The sequence below is a fragment of the Phyllobates terribilis genome, unplaced genomic scaffold, assembly GCF_046119375.1.
Source record: "Phyllobates terribilis strain yellow unplaced genomic scaffold, ASM4611937v1 Scaffold_1__5_contigs__length_1240528914, whole genome shotgun sequence".
Classification (NCBI taxonomy): domain Eukaryota; kingdom Metazoa; phylum Chordata; class Amphibia; order Anura; family Dendrobatidae; genus Phyllobates; species Phyllobates terribilis.
In genome coordinates this window covers 810645766-810671905 of record NW_027362761.1, presented here as the reverse complement: position 1 = coordinate 810671905, position 26140 = coordinate 810645766, and the positions used below count along the sequence as shown (strand labels likewise).

The 26140-nt window shown below is 39.3% G+C and overlaps 1 protein-coding gene across 8 annotated transcripts in view; it reads left to right on the top strand.

Annotated features, from left to right (window-relative positions):
• MAPK10 (mitogen-activated protein kinase 10) overlaps positions 1-26140 on the top strand; it is a 367762-nt gene that overhangs the window by 265924 nt on the left and 75698 nt on the right. For 5 of the 8 annotated variants that reach the window (XM_073637130.1, XM_073637134.1, XM_073637128.1 and 2 more), the window contains 4 exons: positions 4932-4990; positions 5442-5580; positions 9048-9213; positions 12583-12654. In XM_073637130.1, the coding sequence (XP_073493231.1) occupies positions 4932-4990; positions 5442-5580; positions 9048-9213; positions 12583-12654 (436 nt within the window). The remainder of the gene's footprint in view (positions 1-4931; positions 4991-5441; positions 5581-9047; positions 9214-12582; positions 12655-26140) is intronic. The other 3 variants (XM_073637131.1, XM_073637129.1, XM_073637132.1) reach the window with 1 other exon arrangement.

Below are 26140 nucleotides of genomic sequence, written 5' to 3'. Positions count from 1 at the left end.
CGGGGTGCAGCTACGTACTATTACTGACAAGGTCATAAAGTGGTTAAGTTGCTTTGATATTTTATAATTCTAAAAATGCAATATATAGATTTACAGATCTACAGTAGTAGTGATAAATGGTCATTTTATAATTGCCATTTGTATCGGCAGCATGTTTTTTTTATTGTACTTGTGCTGTAACAGCCAGGGGTGTAACGATAACACTGCTATACTGTGATTTTAGTGCCAACGATGTCTGCACAGTTTTAGATTACGGTTATGGTGCTGACTAAGAACATGATTTTGGTTTTGCCAGATTGGCTCTAGTTTCTGAGATACTTAATAGTTAATCAATTACAGGAGAATTCTGGCTTCAAAAAGTTGCTTTTATAGCATTGTAAGCTTACAAATTGAAAGCAGAATAAGCATATGGGATATTTCATTACCTAAGACACTGTTAAAGAGTCAAAAGACAGACTGAAAGTTATCGCATTTGTTATCACACACAATGCATTATTTTCATAGATTAATTATCTAAAAAACTAGAACCAATTCAGCAAAAGTAATGGGAGTTTTGAATTCAGCGCCCTCAAAATACCCTAAATCCATTCAAAAAAACCTAAGCACCTGAAAAAAACTTTTTTTGTAGACATGTGTAATAGGTACAGGGGTTGCAAGTGCATCCAGACCCTGGAACTTTGTGGGGCTCAAAAGGTCCTTTGACCCATATAAATTACTGTTAAACACCTGTGATAGTTGAAGGCCTTTTTGAGAATTTTCATTTTGTTCCCATAAGCTTCAAACTTCAAGTCACGCCATTGCTAATTTCCTTTACTTCTTTTAATGAATGAGCTGTAAGCACTAGACTTGTGCATTGAACTCTAGGGCACATGTTGTGCTAGCGTCCTGTTGAGATGGATCTATTTAATTGTAAATGTAAGGCTATAAAGACCCCTGCCAAGAATCAATTGATCAGCTGAACACTAAAAGCATTAGCCAGACATTGCTGCTAGGAAAATTATAGAGAGATGCAACTACTCCAAGCACTTTGTGATGTACAGTAAAGAAAAGGATTTAGTGAGCAAGTATACAGTTGCCTTAATTCGGGGAGCTGAAATACAGAATGGTATCTAACTGGAAACATTAGTGAATTAAACCTATAGAAAATCACATAGACTGGAATACGATGCTCACAATATTAAAAATACAATGTTTTATTGTCATTCAATTACAATAAAACACAAATAATGCACACATGATAAAAGAGGTTGCCAATGGGAGATCAGAAAATTCCAAAGAATTGGAGACACAGAAAACCATACATTATTGGGTATCTAGCAAATCATATGTAGTATAATAAACCATACAAAGATGGTAACAAGGGATATATCACACAATAATCAGGATTCAGTGTCCTGATGCGTTATTAGCAATTACACATAGTTACATCCAAAGTTGTGGTGAATAGCCACTTAAAGGAGATATTCAGAACTTTGAAAAATAAATGTGCCTAAGCACTAACAGGCATTCAGTTGCTAACAGAGGCAACTACCTGTCTGTTGTACCCAACTCCGGTCATTGACGGCTCCTGTCGTAGATTCAGCTGCTCCCTGTCAACAGAGCATCAGTTTCTTTTCCTCTTGACAGGGCGGGACTACTGGCATCATGCTGATTGACAGCTGGCTTCCCCCAATTAGGCAACGGAGAGCCTGTTGTCAATCAGCATGATGCCAGTCCCGCCCTGTGAACAGGAAAAGAAACAGCCTCTCTGTTGACGTTACATCAGCAGAAGTCTGTGACCTCTCTGTGCAACAGGCAGGTAGGTAGCAACTACGTTCCTGTTAGTGCTTAGGCATATATATATATATATATATATATATATATATATATATGTGTGTGTATATAGCTCTGGCAAAAATTAAGAGACCACTGAACAGTTTTCTATTGGAAAGCATGGAAAGGCTGGTGGAAAGCAAACCAAGACGCATGAAAGCTGTGATTAAAAATCATGGATAGTCCACCAAATATTGATTTCTGAACTGTTCCTGAGTTAAAACAAGAGTAATTTGGGGTCTGAAAGCACTGTTTCTTTTTTAGTATTTTGACGCTTTATCATTTGCTGTAAATAAATAAATTTTGCAGTGGTCTCTTAATTTTTGCCAGAGCTATATATATATATATATATATATATATATATATATGTACATATATATATACCATATTTTTCGAACCATAAGACGCACTTTTTCCCCCCAATATTTGGGAGGAAAATGGGGGGTGCGTCTTATGGTCCATGACTTATGTCTGTATATATATACAGTACAGACCAAAAGTTTGGACACACCTTCTCATTTAAAGATTTTTCTGTATTTTCATGACTATGAAAATTGTACATTCACACTGAAGGCATCAAAACTATGAATTAACACATGTGGAATTATATACTTAACAAAAAAGTGTGAAACAACTGAAAATATGTCTTATATTCTAGGTTCTTCAAAGTAACCACTGTTTGCTTTGATGACTGCTTTGCACAATCTTGGCATTCTCTTGATGAGCTTCAAGAGGTAGTCACCGGAAATGGTCTTCCAACAATCTTGAAGGAGTTCCCAGAGATGCTTAGCACTTGTTGGCCCTTTTGCCTTCACTCTGCGGTCCAGCTCACCCCAAACCATCTCGATTGGGTTCAGGTCTGGTGACTGTGGAGGCCAGGTCATCTGGCATAGCACCCCATCACTCTCCTTCTTGGTCAAATAGCCCTTACACAGCCTGGAGGTGTGTTTGGGGTCATTGTCCTGTTGAAAAATAAATGATGGTCCAACTAAACGCAAACCGGATGGAATAGCATGCCGCTGCAAGATGCCGTGGTAGCCATGCTGGTTCAGTATGCCGTCAATTTTGAATAAATTCCCAACAGTGTCACCAGCAAAGCACCCCCACACCATCACACCTCCTCCTCCATGCTTCACGGTGGGAACCAGGCATGTAGAGTCCATCCGTTCACCTTTTCTGCGTCGCACAAAGACACCGTGGTTGGAACCAAAGATCTCAAATTTGGACTCATCAGACCAAAGCACAGATTTCCACTGGTCTAATGTCCATTCCTTGTGTTCTTTAGCCCAAACAAGTCTCTTCTGCTTGTTGCCTGTCCTTAGCAGTGGTTTCGTAGCAGCTATTTTACCATGAAGGCCTGCTGCACAAAGTCTCCTCTTAATAGTTGTTGTAGAGATGTGTCTGCTGCTAGAACTCTGTGTGGCATTGACCTGGTCTCTAATCTGAACTGTTGTTAACCTGCGATTTGTGAGGCTGGTGACTCAGATAAACTTATCCTCAGAAGCAGAGGTGACTCTTGGTCTTCCTTTCCTGGGGCGGTCCTCATGTGAGCCAGTTTCTTTGTAGCGCTTGATGGTTTTTGCAACTGCACTTGGGGACACTTTCAAAGTTTGCCCAATTTTTCGCACTGACTGACCTTCATTTCTTAAAGTAATGATGGCCATTCGTTTTTCTTTGCTTAGAATTTGTATTATGACAAGAAAAAAGCAGCTAACAGTCTATTCAGTAGGACTATCAGCTGTGTATCCACCAGACTTCTGCACAACACAACTGATGGTCCCAACCCCATTTATAAGGCAAGAAATCCCACTTATTAAACCTGACAGGGAAAACCATTTCCGGTGACTACCTCTTGAAGCTCATCAAGAGAATGCCAAGAGTGTGCAAAGCAGTCATCAAAGCAAAAGGTAGCTACTTGAAGAACCTAGAATATAAGACATATTTTGAGTTGTTTCACATTTTTTTGTTACGTATATAATTCCACATGTGTTAATTCATAGTTTTGATGCCTTCAGTGTGAATGTACAATTTTCATAGTCATGAAGGCACAGAAAAATCTTTAAATGAGAAGGTGTGTCCAAACTTTTGGTCTGTACTGTATATAAATTTTTCAAAGTCCCGGATATCCCCTTTAATCAAACTTGTATGTATGTCACTAATCAAAGGGTGGTCAATCCACAACAGGAGGTAAATCATTTAAAGTGCTTACCCATAATAAAGTGCCAGTGCAAAATCCAGGGAGAATCTCCAACCTGGACTTCGCGACAATTTTTCAAGAGGTGTAAACAAGTAGCTGTCCTGCCCAATATATATAGGGAAATGATAATGACCGCTGGTTTGTTAGCGCATGTGGAGTGCGGCCCACCCTGGAAGTATTCAGGAGATTTCTTCCTGATGTGTGCTCTGCTCTCAACACCGGATATAAATCAAATGCTTATAGCATGGGTCGCACACCACATTCACTAATAAACCAGTGATTTGAAAAAGCTCACGTAAAACGCAAAATGTCTATGGTTGAACAGGGAGCCCTACTTGACAAAGTTTAGGTATGGATGGGCTTTTCACTGGCTTTTGGGATGCTATGGCATCTAGAGGTCCTTGATTTAATAAAAGAAAAAGAAGATGGATGGTCTACAGTAGAAGCAGGAAATGGATTTAATGTCTGATTTATGGGGTCTGAGCTTTGGGAGCTGGAAACATTGTGCCACTTAGACTCTTGTCATTTCTGCATTGGTTTTTATTTGCCTGACCAGCCCATTATATTCAATGACAGATCATGCGTTCTCTGAAAAAAGCAGAGTAGAGTCAACGGGAGCTGAAGGTGCACGATGCTTTCCTAGCGACGCTGCTAACTTTTTCTAGTAATGGACGTGAGTTGAAGTTGAAAGCGGAAAAAATCTAGTAATTAAAATCTTACCAAGTCCATATTGTTTGTGTTCACTGCACAGAGATGGAAGGAGTCAGAGTTTAAGCTTTGCGACGTCTCTGGTGCCTTTTATTTAGTAGGACTACAGCAGGTTGTTATCAAACTTTCATTTGGATAATGATTTTGTAAATTAAAATATAATTGCATCTTACTTCTTATCATATTCCTGTCTTTGTTTCCCCTTTTCTTTTAGATTATCAGTTTATTAAATGTCTTTACGCCACAGAAATCTCTTGAGGAGTTCCAAGATGTGTAAGTAATGCCTGATTAAATTACCGTAATCTTCAGAGGCGGAGAAAGTACTTTCATTTGTTAGATAAAATCAAACCGGTATTGATTGTGGGATGCTGGGTGCTTGTGGGAAGTTTAAGAACAGTAGAAAGGGTGCTGCTTGAATTAATATTTTTCTAACTGAAGCTGTAAAGCTCTTGCCGCTGAAGGCACATTTACGTGTTTTATGCATTATTATTGAATTGATTGATTTACATGTATTGTTACATTTCTATTAATACTGAATATGTAAACTCATTTTAAACATCTAGGATTATAAAAATCCAAATATTCGAGTAGTACACCTAAAATATCCAACTCACACTTGCCTTCACAGTTCTTTAATAGCAGTTTAGGAATAGTGCACAAGGCTCTAGACAGCCTTAGAATTAGGGGGGTCTGCTTAAATCAAACTGCTCTTCCTATTTTCTAGTTACCTAGTAATGGAGTTAATGGATGCCAACTTATGCCAAGTGATTCAAATGGAACTAGATCATGAGCGAATGTCTTACCTCCTGTACCAAATGCTATGTGGCATTAAACATCTTCACTCGGCTGGAATCATACACAGGGTTAGTAATCCTATTTTATGAAAGCTTCTAACTGCTTTTTTTTGTAATCCGTTTTAACCATGGTTTACCCTTCATAGTTAGGACTAGAAATTCTTGTATTATCAATGAAATAACAATTCTTTTCTTAGAATTAGAGGGTTGTGCCGCTCCTTTTGAATATATGAGATTACATTGAGAACTACATTGTGTGTTATGATTCATCTTGGGGTGTGTCCCAGTACAGTAATGGACAAAAGTGTTGACACCCTTGAAATTGTTCCAGAAAATAATGTATTTCTCCAATAAAATTATTTCAATTACAAATTTTTTGTTATACACATGTTTACTTCCTTTGTGTGTATTGGAACAACACAAAAAAACTGAGGAAAAAAAGCAAATTGGACATAATTTCACACTCTTTCTATTCTCCATTCTTAGTGTGGCACACACAGACACACAATGCAAAGACTGAGTCAACTCCCATCTTTATATGGTTTCAGGTGTGATTTTCATGTTGCCCACACCTGTTTCTTGCCACAGGTGAGTTTGAACGAGCATCACATGCTTGAAGTAAAGTTGTTTACCCACAATTTTGGATAGGTGGCAACAATTTTGGGGTTTTGTGTGAAATTATGTCCTATTTGCCTTTTTTTCTCTGATTTTTTTGTGTTGTTCAAATACACACAAAGGAAATAAACATGTGTTTAACCAAACAAGTGTAATTGCAATAATTTTCTGCGAGAAATACTTCATTTTCTGGAAACATTTCAAGGGTGCCAACACTTTTGGCCATGACTGTATGTGTCTGTCTCCACTGATTGGACAATATCACAGTGTGTCTTGACACACCCACAACTAGTGTAGTGACACCAAGTTGTTAATTTTTCCATGAGTTCCTAAGAGGAAAAAACAGAGGCAACAGCACACTGATGCTTCAGAATTGGTATTTTATGAAGATTACAAATATTTCCTAAAACAGACTTGTGAGAAAGTTTAACATTCTTTTTAATGTTGATTACACTTTTAGTGTAAAATTTTTTTAGTTTTTACTTGAAGCAGAAATTCCAATTTTAGAAAAGTGTCATGACATGACATGAAACCTTCAATGATTGTTTAGGCAGAAAAGCTGTTGGGTCTGTAAAACTTCCATACAAGCACTGTGAAAGGCCTCATGTCAGTGATTTTCGAGGGTGGTGGGGATTGGGGAACGGATCAATTTTCATCAGTGTTTTGGATCATATTTTCTTCAGTGTTTGGCCAGACTGTCAGATTGTACCATCAGTGTTTGATCAGTGATTTTCTTGTATGCAAAAAAAAACGGCAAAATTTCTCCTACCCATTAAAATATTAAAAATGGACAGCACACAGAGTGACACGGATGGCTTCCGTTGTTATTTTCACAGACCCTTAGATTTGTCTGGATGATTTTGGCTCAGATCAAAATCAGACATGTTTACATGATTTTTTTAGGACTAAAAGATTGTATCTTATGGAAATCTCCAACAAGCTCCAAAAAGGTTCAATTCCCATTTACTCAGAATGTTAGCCCTAGTAAATGTTGCAAGGATATTTAGGAAATGCTGGTACAAAGTGTGTTCAGTAATGAAGAACATGTATTTAAATGTCTGATGAAAACAAGTTATTACCTATCCATTGGACAAGTGATCACTTGCTGATTGGTGGAAGTCCGACCGGTGGGACCTGCACCATTTGGCAGAATGGGGGATTTTTATCTTTTACTTTTATGTTTGACTTAAAATACACACCTATATATAAAATATATACGAGTATAATTTTTTTTTATTGAGGGGGTATGTCTCTTTGACCACCTTTTAATTTGTTTTTGTTTTTTCAGTACTAAGTATGAACAATAGACAATAAATCTGGAATTTTTATTTTATTTTATTTTTTTTTACCGTGCTCAGCGTTAATTGACACGGTAACTTTATTCTGCTGGATGATACAATAATGGAGATATCCAATTTTATTTTTTTAGATAATTTACTACTTTTGCACAATAAAATCCTTTTAAAAAGATCCCTAACTTTTTCATTTTTCTGTTTATAGTTATGTGTGAGGACTTGTTTTTATGTGTAATGAAATGTAGTTTTATTGGTACCATAGTGGCATAAATAGGACTATTCGATCACTTTATGTTCCTTAGTTTGTGAAGCAAGATGAACAAATACAGAAATTATGGCAAATGTTCAAAAAAATATTTAACGACATTTACTTTCTGGGATACATAATAATATAGTTTTATAGAATGCGACAATACCAAATATGTGTCATTTTAATTGAGGTTTGCTTTTTTACAAATACATTTTTTTTTTATTATTAAAGCTGTGATTTAAGTTTTCTTAGAATTAATTTTTATACACTTAAAAGTATTTTACATTTTTTAAAGTACTTATTAGTCCCACAAGGGGACTTGAACCTTTGATCACATTAATAGTACACTGTACTACTTGTGTAGTGCATTGTATTAAGTAGCTTATCAGTTTTTGACTAACAGCCTATTAGAACATGTCTCCGGTGGCATGTAATAAGCCTTTGCGCTACCTCCGGTCCCCACACATGCAGGTAGAGTTTAGCAGGGAATTACAGCAGGCTCCTGCTGTAGTTGACACTGGCACAACTCCTTTGCTGGTGCCATCCCTGCGACGTAACTGTACACCACATTGCGGTAAACTACTTGCAAACCGGATGAACAGTTACGTCCATTTGTGGTAAAGAGTCAAAGAGGGTTATTGAAAATTGAAATTTAAAATCATGGCTTCAGGATCAAAACAGCAACATATCTGTCTTATAGTGGTGTCTGTCATTATAATTTATATCCACTGAAGTGAATGGAACCGAACTGCAATGCCCGTATTGAGAAAAAGGACAAGTCCACTATAAGAGGATTGCAGGTGACTGCAGATTACAGCACCCAGCAATGGCCATTTAAGAGAGTGCTGTTGATCTCTCCCTAGGCATGTGCAAGCATCCAATATTATACTTACTACCAGTACCATGGATGTAAAATGCAGTGTTTGAGGCAGTACAGTGCTCATGACAAGATAGGTGTTGAGCCAGAGAAAATATTTAGTTAGATATGGCCTAAGATATAGGACAAAGATGGAAAATAAGTTATATAGAAATCTGTGAAACAGGACCAACGTTTTGATTTGGATAATTGAAAAAGAAAAACATGGGATCAGTTCATACAGTATTTCATTTTTGTAGGAAAACCCTTTTTTTCCCAAAAAAACAAGATTTGGTTCTTAGTTTGAGTTGCATGATTATTAGAAAAAGTGCAGTAAAAAATATAATTTTTTAAAACATAAATATAGTATAGGATATTTTCAATTTAGAATAATGTCTAATTTGGACACTATAATTATTGTAATTCAGCATGACATTTTGACCAGAGGCTTAATTTAACATGTGAACTTCATGTTCTCATTGCTCCAATTTTTGTAAACGTATTCATGTTTCCAATGCAGGACTTAAAACCAAGTAATATTGTTGTGAAGTCAGACTGCACATTGAAGATCCTAGACTTTGGCTTGGCAAGGACTGCCGGCACTAGCTTCATGATGACTCCTTATGTAGTAACGCGTTATTACAGAGCCCCAGAAGTCATTCTCGGAATGGGATACAAAGAAAATGGTAGGCTGTGCCTTAGACACGATCATGAAATACAGTGTTTTTAAATAAAATAGAATGAAGACAAATATATATTTATTCATTAAATTCATTTGCATATGCTTAAAACATCCAGAAGGAACGTTCGATTATCGAGTCTTCTTCAACAAAAGAATTCTGGCAACAGCTTTAGATCTGACTTTTTAACCTTGCCTTTTCCTGTTTCCATTTCCTAGAGTAAACATTGTTTTAATTTTTATTTCATAAATCAATAGTCCTCGTGAAAATAAGAATCTATGTAATATACATTATCAGAGAAGTCTACTTCTTTCTCCTACTGGACTGATCATTCATTCTTAAAATTCTCAATTCACAGGTATCTGTATTAAGTGAAGATGGATTATTACATTACTGAGATAAGAGATGGCAGTTGGTACTGGTAAGCTTCTGTGTAGACAGGAGCGAGGAGCTCTGCCTCTAGCTCCTCCCTCTTTCCTGCTCCTCATTTCAAGACTCCTATCAATAGCAACTGTCATCTCATATCTCAGTAATATAAAAATGGGTAGTCACTGAATACAGATGTCACCCGTGAATTGAGAATTTTGAAAATGAAAGATAAGTCATGGAGAAGAAAGAAGCTAATTTCTCTGATAAGATATATTTCAGAGTTGCTTACTTACTATTGATTTATGAAATGAAAGTTAAAATGACGGATACACTTTAATGACCTTGTTTCTGCACTTTACTTTAGATCTGACTTGTTAAAAGGATTTATGTTGAAGTTGCTATTAAAGCCCAAGTCCACTCAAAACCTAATATTCACCCTGAAAACCCATTTTCTTCTTACTTTTTTGTCCAGGAGTCTGAGATATAAGTTTTTTTACTGGAGTTATAACATTTTAGAGCTGGCTTAACTGTCTCTGCACATACCCATTTAAGCAAGACCCATATGTCAGTTTACTGGATGCTCATGAGTCCAACATGAGGGGAAGAGGCATAATGGGGTTAACTTTAGGAAGCAAAAAAAAATGATAACTACCAATTAGGGGTGTGGAGTACATTATACATTTCCTTAGACTGATGTTCCAATATGGATCCTTTTTTGATAATGTCATCTATAGACAAATGTAGTTATAGACCTTGGGCAATAAATAAGAGGCTATTTTTATTCAATATTGATAGCAGACAGGAGCTCTGGAGAGAAAAAAGTCTAGAGACTCTATTTCCTAGGAAAATAAATTACTGTTTAAAACTATTAGGGCTGAAACCGACTGCCGTACAACTCGTGTGATGATCGCATCGCACTGAATGGACTGGCTGACACCTCTCCTGACCGGAGTATGACAGAATGATGGATTTCTATGGAGCTGTCAAGCTCAGGTCAGGAGAGGTGCCGGCCAGTGCAAGGTTTACCATGCGATCCTCGCAAGAGAAATACGGCCGTCTGTCTCTGCCCTTAATTTGAAAAAGCATAGAACAAATGCATCACCTTAGAAACTAGCTTCCAAGCTCCTACTGTATGTGTATGTACAGTTATATATGCTAAATAATAAAAACTTTAGAGCATCATTTAGCCATGCGCAATACTGGCCCCTTGGTCACGAGGTGATTTACGTTAACTGTATTATCTTTTCAATATTTTTTACACACAGAACTATGTGGATTTTATACATAAATATTATTTTAAATCAGTTGTTATTTGATATTTTAGATCTATTTAGTTTCCTTTTTTAATATCATGCCATAGTTATTTTGAGCATCATAATGTGATACTAAATAAAAAATGCAATTTTGAAGAAAATTGCTTTGGTCTTACCATTATAACACACTTTTTTTTTAGTCTAACAGCATTCATTATAATTTAATTCAGAAAATGACATGTCTTTATTAAGATCTTTTCACATCCATCATATTACTAAAGCTTATTGTCTTATTTTCTGTCATCTTTAGTATTTCCATTCTCGGAGATTTTACCTTATCCCCATCTGTACAGTTACAAGGTGGCATTTAAAATCTGTTCACCTATTTGCTAAAATGGGTAATTTTGGTTTACAAAAATGCATTGGGTTTAAGCTGCATTTTTTGCTTTTTTTAATTTGCTTATTAATTTCAATGATAACCATTAGAAACATTTATGAAAACTGACTCACAAGAAAAAAAAATCTGCAATATTTAGCTTCCAAGAGTTTCTAGGTATGCACCCTGCCACCCCATTCAATGTCTATCGACTAAGGAAAAGAGCCAGTTGCTGCACCACTGCTCCATTCAAAGATATCCTCACTATTGGGGGGCTTGCGTGTTCTAGGAATCGGGGTCACTTTAAGTCTGAATGTGGACAGGAGAATGGTCTCTGGAAAATCTCTGAAAGGACAGACAACTAATCTGAATTCTCCTATGTTTCATGTACCAGGCCACTACATCTTTGGTTTTCCAATGTACCCAACCTCTAATTTCCCCTACTGGTTTGATGTATATGCGTTGTGACACTTAGAGTTTATGTCATGCCACTCCTTCTCAAACCATGCTAGACATAAATTCTACCATGTGATAGTTAGTTCCATCCCTAGCTCTCTTTACCCTGATGTCCAGTGTGTGAGACAATTCATTTTTCAACTTTCACAAGTGTCGAAACATTTCTAAGATTAAAAAACAAGATGAAATGGATTTGAGTAGAGATTACTTTGTGACACCCCAGACCACAATCCAAGTCAGTGCTCTCTGGCCATAGACAGGAGCTGCACGAGTTGCCTTACCCTTTGAAATTTCAAGCTTGCCTTATGATTAGCCGGGCTGTCAATATGTCACCTGTGCACCCCATATGTGACATCATGCCAGGCCGGCGAACCAAATGCCATGCTGAGGAACTGGAGGCTCAGGAAATTCATACCGAGAGAGTATGTACCTGGACCATGGACAGGGCTTGCGCAAGCGATCTGCTCATCTCTAGTTTTGAGTCATTACCTTTAAAATATATGACTATTGATTGAAAATCTACGTAGACAATACAGAAAACAATACTTTTATTTTTAAATTAAAATAAATTTAAATTAATACTTGCCAGTGAAAATGCTTTACTGTATGATGCCCATTCAAGTTTAAAACCAGGTTTCTTCTCTGGCTCCTTAAGAGCGTGTCTGAACCGCAATAATGTTCTTTTTCTTGGAGACTTAATTTAAAGTAGATGATATTATATCTGTACATTTTTTCCTGTGAATCACTTTTCATAAGTGTTCCTAAATTTAAGCTTTTTTTTTATTTGTGAGGGTGGGGATAACTGCATTTTTACACATTTCAATTTGCACTTCCTTCCACATGCTTAAGGAACTTACCTTCTTAGCTAACCTTACCTTTTCCTGTTTCCATTTCTTAACGACCTTGTTTCTGCACTTCTAGTGGATATATGGTCTGTGGGATGCATTATGGGAGAAATGGTCCGCCACAAGATCCTCTTTCCTGGAAGGGACTGTATCCTTGCACTATTCTGGAGCTTCATGGAAACATACCTTCCAACTTGCCTATCTTACATGTCTGATTAACCACCATACCTGTTGTTGTTACTAACTCTTCTCCCTATTATTATTTTTGTGTTTTAAAAAAAAAGTTTTTGTCTTACATGCCCATGAGTATACAGGTGTAAAATGGTCAATGGGTTCAAATTAAATTTCTATATGTATTAGTGCTAAAGTAAAATTACATTTTGGTACTGTGTCTCAACTCAATGAAAACATCTTGTACTGATACCCACTGCATGTGTGTTACTAGCTTTGTATGCCTATATACTACAGGGTATTGTAATCTATAATATCATACTTGTGTTTAGAGCATAGATTCTACTAATCTTGTCATTTAATATCTCATCTAAGGATAGATAATCTAAAAAGTACCATGAAGGACATTTGATATTTGTTCATGTCCTGTAATCTCTAATTGTATATTTGTTTGTACGCTAAATAGGGAAGACAGGCATTGGAAAAATGTTACTTATACAAACAAGTGGAATACATGTGCACTTTACTTTTTCAAAGCCATAAATGCCCTCTCAATCCGTATGTTTGCCTCCAGTAAAAGAATAACACTAATACTCACCTCTGGTGCCAGCACCATTGCTGCTGCTCTCTCACTCCCTCTGGATGTATGTGTTACGATACTGCTGTAGTGCTCCTGGAAACCTGTGGCCGAAGAAGCACAAGCAGGAACAGCAAGCTGTAGTAGAAGTTCTTGGATAAAGCAAAGAAGTTGTAGGAAACAATCCGTAGATGAATGAGAACAGTCTGGGTACGAATGTTCAGGAGCTGGAAACTGAAACTAGGCTAACAGCTAGACACAATACTCAAGCAATGAGTGAGAGATCCATGCGGCTTTAAGTAAGCCCAAACAGGAAACAAGAGCATTTCCACGGGTTCGTAATCTGCCATATTAGTAAAGGGCTATTTCAGAACACAACAGCAGCCTCCAGTGGTAAGGAGTGCAATTGCAGCACAATTATTAAGGTGAACAATAGCGGCCACTAGTAGTCAAACCGTAGAAGGGTAAGAGGAATTCTGACATTACTCCCGCTTTCAACAGGGGCCTCCGAATGATGCTTGGCTTGGTTTATGTGGGTATTTTTGGTGAAACTCTTTAAGCAGTCGATATTTTCTACAGGTTCCCAGTAGTTGTCTTCAGGGCCGTACCCTTACCACTTTATTAAGTACTGCAACTTGTTTCTGAATATTCTGGAATCCAGGACCTTTTCAAATGTGTAATTGTCTTACTCATTCGCGTCAATAGAATCAGAAGGAGGTAGACGATGCCTTGGAAAAGGATTTGGAACAAATGGCTTTAGTAAGGAGACATGGAACACTGCATTTATCTTCATTGTTCTGGGAAGTTGATGGCGAAAAGCTACTGAGCTAACTTGTCCAATTATTTTAAAAGGACCAATACATTTTTGACCCAGTTTTGGTGAGAGTATATGAAGTTTCAAGTTCTTGATGGAAAGCCATATTTCATCACCCACTTGGAAGCTTGGAGAAGGTCTGCGAGATTGATCTGCTGCTTCCTTATATTTCTCTTGGGCAATTCTTAAAGTCCCTTTTAGTATTTCCAGATTGTGTTGCAGGGATTGTATTCTGTCAGTGATAGCAGAGATAGGCGTTTCTCTTGGAAAATTAGGAAGGATACTTGGATGGTACCCAGAACTTGTGAAGAATGGTGTTTGTTTGATCGAAGCATTTTGAGAATTGTTGTATGAAAATTCTGCCATAGGAAGCAAATCAACCAAGTCATCCTGGAGATGACAAATGTAGCATCTGAGATATTGCTCTAAGGTTTGGTTTGTGCGTTCAGTCTCACCATTAGATTGTGGATGGAATGCAGAAGATAAGCTGACATCAGTGTCCAATGCTGCACAAAAATTCTTCCAGAATCTCGATGTAAATTGTGTTCCACTATCAGAGGCAACTTCGTCTGGAACCCCATGAAGATGAAACACATTTTGAATTAAAAGATTAGCAGTCTCTTTAGCAGAAGGTAAACCAGTGCAGGGGATAAAATGTGCTCCTTTCGTTAGTCGGTCCACCGCTACTAGGATTTAACTCTTTCCCTTTCAAACTGGTAGTTCCACAATAATGTCCATAGATATAAAGCCCCAAGAACGAGATGGAATTTTCAGAGGCTGCAATAATCCCATTGGTGATGTGCGGGGAGTTTTATACATGGCACAGGTGCTACAGGAAGATACATATTGTTTAACATCTTTTTGGCAATAGGGCCACCAAATGAAACAAGACAGAAATTCTTGTTTTTTTAAATTCCTTTGTGTCCTGCTAACTTGAAGTCATGGATTAGTTTTAATACTTTAAGTCTTATAGTTTCTGGAAAATAGATGCAATGATTATGAGTCCATACTTTATTTTGAAAGGTAAGAGATATATCATCTGGTGGATGCAGGAGAATTGGGTCTGTCTCGTATGCTTCCCATATAATTTCCAGCAAGTTGTTCTTATGGATCACCCCCAGGAAGCTGGACTCAGGCAGAATAGTTGGTGGTGGTGGTGCTGCTGTAGAAGGATCTTTGGAGAAGATCCTTGATAAAGCATCATCCTTACCGTTACGAGAGCCAGGTCTCTAAGAGATAACAAAGTTGAATTGGTTAAGAAAGAGACTCCATCGAGCTTGGCGGGGGGACAAACATTTGGCAGACCTGATGAATTCAAGGTTACCATGGTCAGTAAGAACAACAATTTGTTAAGCTGCTCCTTCTAGATGATGTCTCCAATCCTTGATAGCAGCAATCATAGCTAAGAGCTCTTTTTTCTCCACATCATAATTCTTCTCTGACACTGTCAAACTTCTGGAGAAACAGGCACAAGGATGAAGCCAATCTTTTGTTCCTGTGTCCATAATGTTAGTTCCCTTTGCACCACTCCAAGGCTCTGTGGATGCCATTTTGTTTATGCTTGAAATAGGCAACTTGCTGGCCAATATGTTGCTTTTATGATGCATTTTGGATGAATAAATGAATAGAATCTCTCTGGTGCCTTGGAACCGATTTGTCTCTAAATCTTTTGTTCCTGTTCTTTGTGTTAGAATGGCACCTATTGCACCATCTGAAGCATCCACTTCTACAATAAAAGCATGTTCAGGAATGGGATGAATCAGTATAGGAGCTGTTGTGAACTCTGTCTTCAGGCAAGAAAAAGCATATTGTGCTTGAGGAGACCAAACAAATGATCTGCTTTTCTTTGTTACTTCGGTGATTGTTGCAATTATACCTGAAAAATTCTTAATGAAACGTCTGTAAAAATTAGCAAAGCCCACAAATCGTTGGACTTCTTTCACAATTTTTTGGCGTTGGCCACTTAGTGATAGCTTGAATCTTGCTTAAATCAATTTGAAATCCTTGAGTACAGATTATATAGCCCAAGAACTGGATGTCTGTTTGATGGAACTCACATTTTTATAGCTTAATATGAAGATGGTGAGTTCTTAGACGCTCTAGCACAGTTTTCACATGATTCTGATGCTCTTCTGCAGAATTAGAAAAGATTAGTACATCATCCAGATAAATGACTACAAATTGATCAAGCAAGTCTCTGAAAATGTCATTAACGAAATGCTGAAACGTTGCAAGAACATTGCACAGTCCAAACGACATAACTAAGTAATCATAGTGTTCATAACGTGATCTGAATGCTTTTTTACATTCATCACCTGGTCCAACACGAACCAAGTTGTATGCCCCTCGAAGATCCAGTTTTGTGAATAACTTTGAATGACAAACTCTGTCCAGCAATTCAGGAATCAAAGGCAGAGGGTAATGATTCTTTACAGTAATTTTATTGAATTCTTTTTAATCAACACAGGGTCTCAAGGAGCTGTCTTTCTTTTTAACAAAAAATATAGGTGCACCTGCTGGTGATGAAGATGGACAATTAAATTCTTTAGCTAAATTTTCATCGATGTATTCCCTGAGTGTTTTTAATTCCTGCTCGGCCAGTGGGTAAATGCTTTCAAAGGGTATCGCTACTCCAAGCAATAGATGAATTGGACAATAATATGGCCAATGAGGAGGGAGTTTCTCTGCATTTTTCTTGTCACATACATCATCAAAATTCCTTATATATAGATGGTAGTTTAGAAGATTGTTCAGGATCCTCTACAACCTCTTCATTTGGTGAAGCCTGTGGAGAGTGAACAGTAGATGGAAACGAGACTTCTTTGGTTTCCCAGTTGATTGTGGGAGTTTGAGTCTGTAGCCATGGCAACCCCAGGATTATTGGAAAATGTGGAGATGAGATTAGTAAGAACGATAAGACTTCATGGTGATTAGGTTCCATAACTATCTCTAGGAGTTCAGTGTCTTGTTTCACTGGTCCCGAATTTAGTGGAGATCCGTCAACAGTTTCCATGATAATAGATGAAAGTCTGTTTTGAATTTTTACCCCATGTTCCTTTGCGAAAGAGATGTCCATAAAATTTCCATTTGCTCTTGAATCAACCATGGCAGATGTGGAAATCCATTGAGAATCAACTTAAAGTTTGATAGAAAGGAAGCAATGAGAGTGCTTGTTTTCTTTTTTAATGTTGGGTGCAATAGAGGAAAATGCATTCACTGGAGGCGCTGGTTCAGACAAGACTGATTCTTCGTCTGAAAAGTTGGGATCTGCTACTAGTGCCACTGTCTTACGTAGTCGAGAAGGACAATTGATGAGAAAGTGGTCAGTCTTACCACAATAAAACCACTGATTTTCCCAAAGTCTCCGTTCTTTTCTCTCAGCTCATTCACGTTTTAACAGGCTGTCGACCTGCATGGATTCAACCAGTTTGAATTCCACTTTTCCAATCTTCTCTCTGATAATCGCTTGTCTATACGAATACGATGGTAATTGAAGTCATCAAAGTTTGTGGGAGCTTCGGCCCAGGCTAGTTCATCTTTGAGTGCGCTGGAGAGTTCGTTCTTAAAAAAAGATGATTTTGCCGCATTATTCCATTCGGTATCAATCACCCACCGTCTGAATTCTGAGGCGTACCCTGCAACAGAGCGCTTACTCAGACGTAGCGCCATCAGTGTAGCTGAAGCTGTTGCACAACAATTAGAGTCATCAAACACCTGGCTCATGGTTGCTAGGAAAGCCTCCAGATCATTAAGTCGATCATCATGAGTTTCAGTAAGGGGGCTGGCTAATGCTTTATGTTTCAATAGCATAATGATACACAATGCTTTTGATCTGTCAGTATGGAAGTGAGCAGGGTGTGCACCAAAATACAATCTGCACTGATTGATGAATCCACAAAATTTGTCACGGTCTCCACCAAACCTGAAAGGTAGGAGTGGAAGGGTGGGTGAAGGGGTCGGAGAAATATGTTGATTTTGTAATTGAAGGATCTGTTCAGACTGCAGGGCAATCTTATTTCTTAGATCTTGAACGTTATGAGATGTCTGAGTTTCAAATGCCTTGTATTTTGTTTTCAGTGTTTACATATCTGCATAGATGTTCGTAAGCAAACAGTTCATCTTATTTAAAGGAACCTCCAAATTTTCCTCAGTGGCATCTTTGATTAAGGCTTGAGTATCCTATTACAATACTGGCGTAGTACTGCTGGAAACCAGTGGCCCGAAAGAGCACAAGCAGGAACAGCAAGCGGTAGTAGAAGTTCTTGCATAAAGAAAAGGAGTTGTAGTAAACAATCCGTAGATGAATGAGAACAGTCTGGGTAAGAATGTTCAGAAGCTGGAGACTGAAACTAGACTAACAGCTAGACACAATACTCAAGCAATGAGTGAGAGATCCATGTGGCTTTAAGTAAGCTCAAACAGGAAACAAGATGGATTCTGCAGGTTCATAATCTTCCATATTAGTAAAGGGCAATTGCAGAACAAAACAGCAGCCTCCAGTGGTAAGGAGTTGAATTATAGCACAATTATTAAGGTGAATAATAGCAGGCACTAGTAGTCAAACTGTAGAAGGACAACAGGAATTCTGACAGTATGTAATACGTCTGAACGCAGGGAGAGTAATATGGCTGCTGATTGGCCACAGGGATCTTGTGGCGTAACAATGTCACGCAAGCCCCGGAAGAGCCAACGCCACTGGAACAGCGCCTGCTGAGTATAAGTGTTATTATTTTTACTGGGGACAAACAAAGGGGTTGAGAAGGGGTTGTCTGAGTACTGGGCAAACCCTTTAATGGGGTAGTCCAGGACTATATTGTTATGATCTGCTACAGGGACTAAGGAAAGACAGGAGAACTGTCCCTACAATAGAACTAAACTAGATCCCTACGATGTAACGGGGAACCTGATCCTGCGATCAGACCCGCTAAAGTCCTCGGCTAGTCTGTACGAAGACCTATAGATGTGAGGGAGGGATCCCTACAAGAACTAGGGACTGGGATAAGTTGGACACCTCCTAGCAGAAATAGTAGCAGTCAAAGACAAACACACAACAAAAAGCATAGAGGTCAGAAGACCTAGCAAAACTAACAGAGAACGGCAACAGAGCACCAAGCTAGCTCAAGAGTAGTAAATACAATGAAGTCCAGCAAGACCAGGAGGGCGGAGCCGGATTAAATAGGCAAAAATGGTCATGTGACCAGCAAACTAAAAAAAAACTAACAGGAGAGTTCTAACAGTACCCCCTCTTCTAAGAGGATCCTCCGGATCCCCTAGGCCCAGTCTTACCAGGAAACCTCCTGTGAAACGCTCTGACAAGTCTGGAAGCAGAAACATCATCCGCCCTCACCCATGAGTTATCCTCAGGTCCGAAACCCTTCCAGGCGACGAGATACTGCAAACTCCCTCTATACCGTCTAGAATTTAGGATGCGGGAAATTTCATATTCCCCGTCCTCCACCACCGGAGGAACAGTGGCAGAGGCGTCACCATCCGACACATCAGCTTTTTTCAACAGAGAAACATGAAACACCGGGTTAATCTTCCAGGACGTAGGAACCTCCAACCTAACAGCAGATTGGTTAACTATCTGAAGCACCTTAAAGGGCCCTACGAACTTGGGACCCAATTTTTTAGAAGGAATCCTCAATCGCAGATTTTTAGAGGACAACCAAACCATGTCACCAACAGCAAACAAAACCTCTTGCCGTTTCCTATCAAAGTACCTCTTAGATTTTTTGTTAGCCTCCTGAAGATTACCACGCACATCCGTCCAAACTCTCTCCAAATCACCGGAAAAACTCTCCTCCTCAGGCACAGCCGAAACCAATTTGGAGAATGACCCAAAAGACGGATGTCTCCCAGAACAACAAAAAAAAGGTGAACACCCAGCAGAAGAGGATGTATGGTTGTTAAGAGCAAATTCAGCAAGCGGCAGAAACTCAGACCACCCCTCTTGATTGTCTGCCACAAAACAACGCAAGAACTGCTCAACATCCTGGTTCTTCCTTTCTGTCTAACCATTAGACTCAGGATGATATCCAGATGAAAACGACAAATGAACTCCCAACCTGTCACAAAAGGCACGCCAAAAACGAGCCACGAACTGAGGTCCCCTATCAGAAACAATGTCAGTAGGAACACCATGTAGTCTGACAATTTCCTTGACAAAGGCCTTAGCGAGTGTCTTAGCGCAAGGCAGTTTGATGAAGGGAACCAAGTGACACATCTTGCTAAAACGGTCCACGACCACCCAGATGACCGTGAAACCTTCAGAGGGGGGAAAGTCAGTAATAAAGTCCATAGCCAGATGTGTCCAAGGTGCACTAGGAACCTCCAGAGGGCAAAGCAACCCCGCAGCAGGAGCATGCGAAGACTTGGATCTAGCACACACAGTACATTGACGCACCCACTTAATGACTTCCTTCTGCCATCCAGGCCACCAAAAACTGCGACCCACAAGTCTCTTGGTCTCAGAAATTCCTGATGACCTGCCAACCGAGACTCATGACACTCAACAAACAAATCTCTCCTAAAGGTCCTAGGCACAAACAACCTCCCATGGGGAGTGTTAGATGGGGCATTCTCCTGAGCTTTAAGAATCTCATCCTCCAAAACGGAGTCCAAAGCAGCAATCACAACACCTTCTTGTAAAATGCTCTCCTCTTCCTCCTCAACACCGACCATGGGAGAAAAGCTGCGAGACAAAGCATCCGCTTTAACATTCTTGGTACCCGGGATGTAAGTAACGGAAAAATTAAACCGCGAGAAAAAAAGTGCCCACCTAGCCTGACGGGCATTCAAGCGCTTGGCAGCATCAAGATAGATCAGATTTTTATGATCAGTGAAAACCTGAATGGGAAATTCAGCACCTTCCAAGAGGTGACGCCAGTGTTCAAATGCGAGTTTAATCGCCAGCAATTCCCGATTACCAATATCGTAATTAAGTTCAGTCTCAGAAAATTTTTTTGAAAAAATGGCACAGGGATGTACTCCATCCTTGTTTTCCTGAGACAACACCGCACCGACCCCCACCGAAGAAGCATCAACCTCAACCAAAAACGGCTTAGTCACATCAGGCTGCATAAGGATGGGAGCAGAGATGAACCTCTCCTTTAGAAACACAAAAGCTTCAATGGCCTCAGAAGTCCACTGAACCGCATTAGCACCTTTCCTGGTGAGATCGGTCAGCGGTTTGACAATAATAGAAATTTTTTTTATGAATTTTCTGTAATAATTGGCGAAACCCAAAAACCTCTGTATCGATTTCAAACCAATAGGCCTAGGCCATTCCTGCACAGCTTGAACTTTAACCGGGTCCATCTCAAAACCTTCACTGGAGATAATGTAGCCCAAAAAACTAATTCTCTGTACAGCGAACTCACATTTCTCCAGCTTAGCAAAAAGCGAATTGTCCATTAATAACTGTAATACCTCACGTACGCTCCGCCAATGAGACTCCAGATCAGGCGAATAAATCAGAATGTCATCCAAATACACAACCACATTTTTGCCGATTAAAGGTCTAAGGATGTCATTAATAAGATTCTGAAAAAATGCTGGAGCCTTGGTAAGACCAAAAGGCATAACCAGATTCTCAAAATGACCCACAGGAGTGTTAAAAGCAGTCTTCCATTCATCACCCTCCTTCATGCGCAACAAATTGTATGCCCCCCGGAGATCAATTTTAGAGAACCACTTGGCCCCCACTAACTGGTTAAATAAATCAGGAATCAATGGCAGTGGGTAAGGATTGCGTACAGTAATTTTATTAATCTCACGAAAGTCCAGACAAGGACGTAAACCGCCATCTTTTTTTTTTACAAAAAAAAATCCAACAGCCACAGGAGACTTGGAAGGCCTAATGTGACCAGCGGCCAAGCTTGTCTTTATGTATTCCTCCAAAGCCTTTCTCTCAGGAATAGTAAGATTAAATAAACGACTTTTAGGAAGAGTCGCTCCAGGGACAAATTCAATGGTACAATCATAGTCTCTATGGGGAGGCAAAATTTGTGACTCCTCCTCAGAAAAAACTCTCCAAAAATCCTGAATAGGTACAGGCAATTCCCCTTTATCCACAGCAGCAATACGTCCGTTACAACACTTGTCATAACACTTAGGGCTCCAGGACTTAATTTCATTGGTAGACCAATCCAGTACAGGATTGTGCAATTTTAACCAGGGTAACCCCAATATTACTGGAGAAGGTAAATTATCCAATACCACCAAATCCAAATTTTCTTGGTGAATACCATTAATAGTGAGGGGAAATTCACAGACCTTATGAGTAACACTCTTCAAGGGAGAGCCATCAACAGAAACCACAGCAATAGGGGATGACAAAGTTTTAGGTTCTAATCTAAGTTTTTCCAAGAATCCCCCATCAATCACATTCAGAGTAGAACCACAATCCACAAATACCCGAAATTCAATTAATTCATCCTGAGCAGCAGTAGTGGCAGATAGGAATACTCCCTTAGAATTTAAACAGGCAATACGGGCATAACTGACCATTTTTTTTTCTTTCTTCATACGAAGCACACAGTTCTCCCCATATAACAGTCTGGTAGTATAGTCTGGACACCTCCTCATATAACAGTCTGGTAGTATAGTCTGGACACCTCCTCATATAACAGTCTGGTAGTGTAGTCTGTACACCTCCTCATATAACAGTCTGGTAGTGTAGTCTGTACACCTCCTCATATAACAGTCTGGTAGTATAGTCTGGACACCTCCTCATATAACAGTCTGGTAGTATAGTCTGGACACCTCCTCATATAACAGTCTGGTAGAGTAGTCTGGACACCTCCTCATATAACAGTCTGGTATTGTAGTCTGGACACCTCCCCATATAACAGTCTGGTAGTGTAGTCTGGACACCTCCCCATATAACAGTCTGGTATTGTAGTCTGGACATCTCCCCATATAACAGTCTGGTAGTGTAGTCTGGACACCTCCCCATATAACAGTCTGGTATTGTAGTCTGGACACCTCCCCATATAACAGTCTGGTAGAGTAGTCTGGACACCTCCTCATATAACAGTCTGGTAGTGTAGTGTGGACACCTCCCCATATAATAGTCTGATAGTGTAGTCTGGACACCTCCTCATATAACAGTCTGGTAGTGTAGTCTGGACACCTCCCCATATAACAGTCTGGTAGTGTAGTCTGGACACCTCCTCATATAACAGTCTGGTAGTATAGTCTGGACACCTCCCCATATAACAGTCTGGTATTGTAGACTGGACGCCTCCCCATATAACAGTCTGGTATTGTAGTCTGGACACCTCCCCATATAACAGTCTGGTAGAGTAGTCTGGACACCTCCTCATATAACAGTCTGGTAGTGTAGTCTGGACACCTCCCCATATAATAGTCTGATAGTGTAGTCTGGACACCTCCTCATATAACAGTCTGGTAGTGTAGTCTGGACACCTCCCCATATAACAGTCTGGTAGTGTAGTCTGGACACCTCCTCATATAACAGTCTGGTAGTATAGTCTGGACACCTCCCCATATAACAGTCTGGTATTGTAGACTGGACGCCTCCCCATATAACAGTCTGGTATTGTAGTCTGGACACCTCCTCATATAACAGTCTGGTAGTATAGTCTGGACACCTCCTCATATAACAGTCTGGTAGTATAGTCTGGACACCTCCTCGTATAACAGTTTGGTATTGTAGTCTGGACACCTCCTCATATAACAGTCTGGTAGTAAAGTCTGGACACCTTCCCATATAACAGTCTGGTAGTGTAGTCTGGACACCTCCCCATATAACAGTCTGGTAGTGTAGTCTGGACACCTCCCCATATAACAGTCTGGTATTGTAGTCTGGACACCTCCCCATATAACAGTCTGGTATTGTAGTCTGGACACCTCCCCATATAACAGTCTGGTAGTATAGTCTGGACACCTCCTCATATAACAGTTTGGTATTGTAGTCTGGACACCTCCTCATATAACAGTCTGGTATTGTAGTCTGGACACCTCCTCATATAACAGTCTGGTAGTAAAGTCTGGACACCTTCCCATATAACAGTCTGGTAGTGTAGTCTGGACACCTTCCCATATAACAGTCTGGTAGTGTAGTCTGGACACGTCCTCATATAACAGTCTGGTATTGTATTGTAGTGTGGACACCTCCTCATATAACAGTCTGGTAGTATAGTCTGGACACCTTCCCATATAACAGTCTGGTAGTGTAGTCTGGATACCTCCCCATATAACAGTCTGGTAGTGTAGTTTGGACACCTCCCCATATAACAGTCTGGTAGTGTAGTCTGGACACCTCCCCATATAACAGTCTGGTAGTGTAGTTTGGACACCTCCCCATATAACAGTCTGGTAGTGTAGTCTGGACACCTCCCCATATAACAGTCTGGTATTGTAGTCTGGACACCTCCCCATATAACAGTCTGGTAGTGTAGTCTGGACACCTCGTCATATAACAGTCTGGTAGTGTAGTCTGGACACCTCGTCATATAACAGTCTGGTAGTGTAGTCTGGACACCTGATAATGCCCCGTCTCATGCTGCACATAACACCTCTGCATCTCTGGCTGATATGGGCATAAAAGGGGACAAACTTATGGTGTGGCCCCCATGCTCCCCTGACCTCAACCCCATTGAGAACCTCTGGAGCATCATCAAAAGGAGTGTCTATGATGGCAGGAGGCAGTTCACATCTAAGCAACAGCTCTGGGAGGGTATTCTGTCCTTATGCAAAACAATTGAAGCAGAAACCATCCAAAACCTGACAAATTCATTGGACGAGAGAGTTCAGAAGCTCCTTTCGAACAAGGGGTCCTATGTGCAAATGTAACATGACCTAGAATAAAGTTTTGAGTTGAAAACTGTTTGATTTCAGTTTGTAATAACCTGCTAATGCTTATAATTTCAAAAATGACCATTTTTTTGTTCTTTATTAAAATGAAAAGGTTGAAAACTCTGCTGTGCATAATAATTTGGAACATGCATTTTGAGTGCAGTTTGAGTTTTTTATTTTTTAAAAAATATACTGTTATCATAGGCAGTTTGTACAAAAACCTTTCAATTGTACTCTAATAGTTATTTGACTGGAAAATTACAATGATTGCAATTCATATAGGTAATTTGGGAAAATCTGAGAAAATATTATTTGCATAATAATTTGGAACACAGTGTATGTGTCTCGGAAAATGGCGACACAATCAAATAATTTTTTTTTTCAAAATTCAGATTTTTTTTTTTTACCACTAAGAAAATTACCAAACTTGTCCAGTTTTTTCATCATCGTAATCACACCGATGAGGAGCATGATATTGCCACACAATGTACGCCATAAAAACAACTCTCAAAAAACAATGTGAGAATTGTGTTTCTTTCGCAATTACAGTGAACTTGGAATTTTTTGCAGTTTTTCAGTAAAATATGTGGTAAAATTAAAACATGAATGGTGACATTCAAAAGTACAGCTCGTCCCTTAAAAAAAAACAAAAGTTATGGCTCTTGGAAGAAAGGGAGGAAAAAATTGTCCATTTTGGGAAGGGGTTACAGCCAAATTAGGGAGTGGATGGTTTTACTTTTCCTATTTCTTTTTTTATTTACTCCTGCATAAACTTAAAGCAGTCTACCAAAATAATTTAGGAAAGCACCATTAGGCCATTTTCACATGCTCAGTATTTGGTCAGTATTTTACATCAGTATTTGTAAGCCAAAACCAGGAGTGGGTGATAAATACAGAAGTGGTGACGTGTTTCTATTATACTTTTCCTCTGATTGTTCTTCACCTGGTTTTGGCTTACAAATACTGATGTAAAATATTGACCAAATACTAAACGTGTGAACGTGGCCTTAAACTGAGTAACCTAAAGTTTTAGAACCTGTCTCAGTCTCCCTCCTCTGCACCATCTCTAGTTCATGTGTTATGCCCGTTCTTATATACTGTACACATTTGAGTAAGGGGAGTCTTGTATTACTACCTCCTGGATGTGTGAGGAGGGTGGATGATGACGTGGGCTAGCAGGCTTGTAAATAAAGTGACTGTGACCGGCATGCTGCTTCAATGAATTTGTATTTTTCACTAAAGCCACGG